The sequence below is a fragment of the Pygoscelis adeliae genome, unplaced genomic scaffold (assembly GCF_000699105.1).
Source record: "Pygoscelis adeliae isolate BGI_AS28 unplaced genomic scaffold, ASM69910v1 Scaffold166, whole genome shotgun sequence".
NCBI classification, from domain to species: Eukaryota; Metazoa; Chordata; class Aves; order Sphenisciformes; family Spheniscidae; genus Pygoscelis; species Pygoscelis adeliae.
In genome coordinates, this window is record NW_008825156.1 from 1,703,062 (window position 1) to 1,708,508 (window position 5,447).

The 5,447-nt window shown below is 48.5% G+C and overlaps 1 protein-coding gene across 1 annotated transcript in view; it reads left to right on the forward strand.

Moving 5' to 3' along the window:
• Nucleotides 1-4,928, forward strand: part of CD81 (CD81 molecule) — a 37,024-nt gene extending 32,096 nt beyond the window's left edge. Inside the window, exons 6-8 of the mRNA XM_009328597.1 lie at nt 239-340; nt 649-738; nt 1,460-4,928. Of these exons, the coding sequence (XP_009326872.1) occupies nt 239-340; nt 649-738; nt 1,460-1,522 (255 nt within the window). The 3' untranslated portion in view covers nt 1,523-4,928. The remainder of the gene's footprint in view (nt 1-238; nt 341-648; nt 739-1,459) is intronic.
• Nucleotides 4,929-5,447: the final 519 nt, after the last annotated feature.

The window sequence follows — 5,447 nt, forward strand, 5'->3', positions numbered from 1 at the left end:
CAGGATACCATCCCAGACCTGTCTGGGATTATTGTAGGAAGCAGCTGTATTGCATGGAAAGAAAAAAAAATCGAATTTGGGGAGTTATTTCCCCTCCCTTGTTTCCCCCTCCAAGATGCCTCCTCGGTTTGGGTGGCTTCAAGGATGTTTAATGGTGGGGAGAGCATTGCACGAGCGTTTGTTGTCTGCTAATGCTGTTTTTTTGTTGGTTTTTTTTTTTTTTCCTTTCTCCATGTAGCTGGACTGCTGTGGTCCCGATAATGCAGTAGGAGCTATCACTCCCCTGTGGAGAGACGACCTCTGCCCAAAGAAGGAAACCGTCCTGAAAAACCTTATTGAGGTAGGCATGGCTGCTCTTCGCTCAGCACAGCTCCTGCGAGGAAACTCAGCTGCCAGGGAAATTTGGGGATTAGATAAAGGGTAGAGACTTCATTTATTTGGGGATGTTGGAAGTTATCATCGGTTCTTCCTTTGCTGTTACTGCTTGAGGGGGCTGGCAGGCATGGAGGGGTAAAGTCTGGTAGGAAGTCCTAGAGCCAGGACCCAGCAACGCGAGCAGGACTGAGAGGAAGCAGACCTGCCTTCCTGGGTGCCAGGGGTGGGCAAGGGGAAAGCGGGCTCTCTGACCGGCGTGCTTCTCTGCTTCAGTCCTCAAACTGCCACAAAAAAATTGACGAGCTGTTCTCCGGGAAGCTGTACCTGATCGGTATCGCTGCTATCGTGGTTGCTGTGATCATGGTAAGCATGACTGCGCGGCGCCCTGCTGTTGTGGGATGGGGAAAAGCCACCTCGGGGTGCCTCAGTCCTGTTCCAGCTGGGCTGGATCCATCCCTCTCCTCCAGATGCCTCTGCGGCTCAGCGTGCAGCACCAGCCCTCTGTACCCCAGCTGCTCTGGGACGTGGCGAGACCAAGGGCTTTGTCATCCTTCTGGGGGGTTGGAATGTTAGGGCAGGTGCCCAGCAAGCGCGATAAAGCCAGGAGCACCTGAAACCCTATCCAGAAGGGCAGAGCACTGTTGAGCCTCCTCACTGCCTCCAAAACTGCTCGTTTCTCAGGCCGCTGTGTTTTGTCGCTGGGATCTGCAGTGGGAAGGGATTTGCTTTCTTTGCCACAGTGGGTTTGCTCTCCAGTGAGTGGTGGGTGGTGTGGGCTGGTAACGGTAACCCAGCGCCTGCGCAAAGGCTGGGCTGTAATGCTGGAGGGATCTCGAAGCGTTTGCTGTGTAGCTGGCAGCTGGGAGGCTTGCAACATACCACCACTGCTGCCAGCGAGAGAGGGGAGAACATCATCTTATCTCGAATTGGCCAGCTCCTAATGAAAACAGCGGTGAAGACACAGCATCTCTGCCCTTATCTCTGGCATGAGAGTGTTTATGTGGAGTGGGGGACCTTGGGACGGGGGGGAGCTCCTGCATCCTACTGGTCGGCACCTCACTGGTGCCCCTGTGTCTCCTGACAGATCTTCGAAATGATCCTGAGCATGGTGCTGTGCTGTGGCATAAGGAACAGCTCCATCTACTGAGCCGTGAGAGCTGGGGAGGGGAAGGGGGCAGTAGGGCGGACGGCGCTAGAGGGGACCCCAAGTGCCACCAAGTGACCAGGAGACATTTCAGCAAAAGACGAAGACAACTATGTATATAAATACTTCCAATATTACCATACAGTACTTAATCATTTTTATTTTGAAGTACTTTTTTTTTTTAATAAATAAAACTTTCCCGTATCCTTGTGGCTGAGTTAGTTACACATCAGTTTTGTGTGATGGGGAAAGCTGCTGTAGCAGGAGATCGAGTCCTTCCTCCCCCTTCCCCACCCCCTGTAACTCAGAAATAACGCTGGTGGAAGATGTACAGAGGAGAAGGCTGCAGCCTGTTATCAGAAAATTCTGCCTTGGTTTTTACTCTCTTTTTCAACACCAACTTTTTTTATATATGTAATTGGATGCTGAAGCAGGATTTAGCATTTTTGTTCATTTGTACTCATCTTTTCCTACCATCACCCCAACTCCCTGGCGTTTCCAAGCTGTCCGTAGGGCAGCCTGGCTGACTGCCAGTAGCCTGGGAGAGAGGAGAGGAGAGGAAACAGCCCCTGTCGCCTGGGTGCGATGTGTCCCGGGGGAAACGCAGGTGCGTTGTTCTTCTCCAACCTGTTTGCATCGCTAGGTCAATCCTTAACAGAAGTCATGCTTAATTTTTTTTATTCTCTGCAGAGTGGGGATGGTTTTGGCTTTTTGTTTTTGTGGTTTTTTTTTTTCTTGGAGCTATAACTTTATAAATTGGCTCATTTCCATTGATTTGTTAAATTAAAGGGTCAGTGGCTGGGGGGGAATTTTAGTCCCAGTTTTTCAAATATAACAAACTGAAAATTAAGTCACTTTTTTAACCTCCTTTACTGTTTCTTTATAGACATGTTTTTGGGAGAGTCTAGTTCTGTACTGTTTCCACTGTTATGCTAATGCTTGCATACAAATGGTATTGGAAAAAAGAAGAAAACTTTTTTTAAAAAAAAGTCCTTAACCTTAGAAATCCTGCATTTATGTATTGCAGGATGACGCTTGGGGGTTCCCAGCCATATGCATACATGTTTAAAATTTCATCTTTGCATCACTCTCGTGTTCAATGAAATTTTCCTTACTTATAGCATATTGTCGCACACTGTAACATTGCTCGGAAATTGTCATAACCTGATTTTGGAAAAAAAAAAAGTTTATTTTTAAGACCTTCCACTTCCAGTTACAGCAATGGCAGGAGATCAGCTTATCAAAGCAAGGGAATTCAGGATTTTGGATCACACCAGTTGAAACACTTTCTTGTGACCTGGTAAGCTTTGATTGCCAATTCAATGTATGTGGCTTCTGTTGTATGCCACTCCGTTACCATGTAGATAGAGGGGGAGAGTGACCCAGGAGCTATGTAATAAAATCAGAGTGTCTCTAAAAAGATGATCTATATGTATAGTTCTATAGATATATATTTTTAAGCAAAGCCTTTTCCTTAGCTGTGTGGGCACTTGAGCTGGAAATTATAGTATCTCTCAGCTCTTTGCCACCTTGAAGCAGGTAAGGGGAGGAGTTGAAACTAGTGATCACCTTCCCCACTTCAGGAATATTTCTGTTTCTTAAAGTATTTCACTCTCCCCCTTCATTGCAATGAAGAGCTTCAGATCGGATAGGGAGGGAGACCCGTGATCGTTTTAAACTAGTACCTTGTCCACTGCCCGTGGCTGCCGTGGCCTTTGCCACTACAGGATAGGAAATTCCTGCAGTGGGGCAAACTGATCCATTCGGAGGCTTTTCCCCCCTTCCACTCCCCCCTTTATTCTTCCTGCCTTTTAGTATATAGGGCCTTTAAAAAGTATATAGGTAAATATATATATATATATCAAGTTGTGCTGGGAAAGAGGAGGAAGTGCTTCAACAGAACTTCGGATTGAGGGGTTGGACAAGAAAAGATTCAGCCTTAGAAATAGCCTTAAAGCCACACTGTCCTGAATGTCCACGTTGTGCACGTCAAGAATGAGACGAGGTTTTGCAATAGGTAGCCCCTTCCCCTGCTCCCCAGCATAGCTCCTTCAGGTCATCTACTCTGTTATGTGGCTATATGTATATGCATCAACCAAGCATGTGTGTTTACATATATGTGCATCAGGATCGTTAGCATACAGAATGGATGTGTAACTTGCCGCCTTTTTTGTTGACTGTTGATAAATGTGTATAAATATGCCATTAAGCATTTCAATTCTGTTTTCTTTCCTTATACTGTATTTTTGATATTGTTCAGTATTCAGTTGATGCTGTGTATGTAGCTGGAGCTCTGTTTGAAGACAGACTGCGTCTTGATGCAGATCAGACACACATCCTTGGACACTGTAGCTTTAGGTTGTCCCAGGCAGGAGCAATTGGGAGAAAGTGGTACTTGGAGAGGGAGCCTGAGAGCTGTGGGAGGAAGAAGAGCAGGATGTTTGCTCAGACCACGTCCCGCACAGGCTGCAATTTGTTCTCTGGCTCATTTCAGAGGTGGCTTGTCACTGTGGGGAGCTCCAGAGGCAGCTCCCTGGGCCACCTCCTGTCCCTGTGGCTGCTGCGGGAAAGGTGCTGCGGGAGGGAAACAGCCAGCGGCTGGGAAGGTCGTGGGAGGGGGCAGAAGGAGTTTTGCAGGGAGAGGGTAATGCTTTCTTTAGAGTTACTAGCTGACAGTCCCCATGTTTGATGGAATGGTCATCAGCTGTAGCAGGAGGGGTCAGCCCTGGGAGAAGAGGGACAGAGAAGAACTGTCATGCTTAAGAACAATGAAGTAGCTGAGAAACCCTCACAGAAAAAACTACGCACTTGGGCCTCCCCTAGTCTGGTCTCCTGTGAAGCTGGACCCGAGTTAAAACAAACTAGAGAGGAAGCTGTGAAGGGCTGAGGGGACTCACCCTGTTGCAAGCGCTCAGGATCCAAAAGCAACAGGGCTCTTCTGCCAGTTGGTCGGTCCCAAAGCTGGCTGAGGTGAAGGGGAAAAAAACACTAGGTAGGACCCCTGCCCTGCCTCAGACCCTCTCCTGAATACTTGTGCATTTGTGTGTGCAACACGTCCTGCTCCCCTCGCACCCCAAAAAACAAAGGATGAAATTGTGAGCTGTAAATACAAACCCCTCCCTCTCCAGGGAAGCATCCTCCTAGAGCTAGTGACAGCTGAGAAAATGGCTGTGAGCTGAGGTGGGGAGGAGGAGAGAGGCTGGTGGGGAAGAGGAGAGTCAACGGTCCAGGTCTAAGTTCAAAGACCGTATCGAAAGGTCAAACAGAGCTGCTGACAGCTTAACTGAATGCTTGGCATTTTTCATACTGTGGAGCATGCCACAAAGCAGTGTGTTTAACTTCTTTCTGCCTTTTTTTTAAAGAAATGAAACAAAAATCAATTTAATAAACATTTCTCATAGTGTGCATAGTGTGATGAACCATGCAGTTTTACAACCAGTTAACCTTAACACCAGGATGCTTTGTGAACCAGGCTTCAACAGCATGGGTTTTTCCAGCCTCTGGGAGGGGGGCCTGCAGGCAGGCTGGGGACGCATCCAGAATGGTGCTGAGGGGAGGCAAAAAGGTTGCTTGCTGGCAGCGGTGGCTGCTGCAATTGTGCCCCTCCTCAAGGGAAGGGGGGCACAGCTGTGGGGGAGCTAACGTGGATTGCAAAATAAGGTGACTGTGCTGAAATTCAGGGGGGGCTGCGGTGGCAGTACTGTGCACACTCAAGGGGCTTCTAAAGTGACCGAAAATGGCCCAAAATGCCCTCTGCTGACATCTGGCTGGGAGCTGGTCTGATTTTTGCAGATGGTCTGGTAATGCCACCGTTGCTGCCACCGCCTGCCCCTCCGCACCATCAGGGGAAAGCCTGGCTGAGAGCGAGGCGGGAGGCCAAGTGCTGTGATCCCACAACTGCCTGCCTTTCTCTGCCTTGTCTTGGACT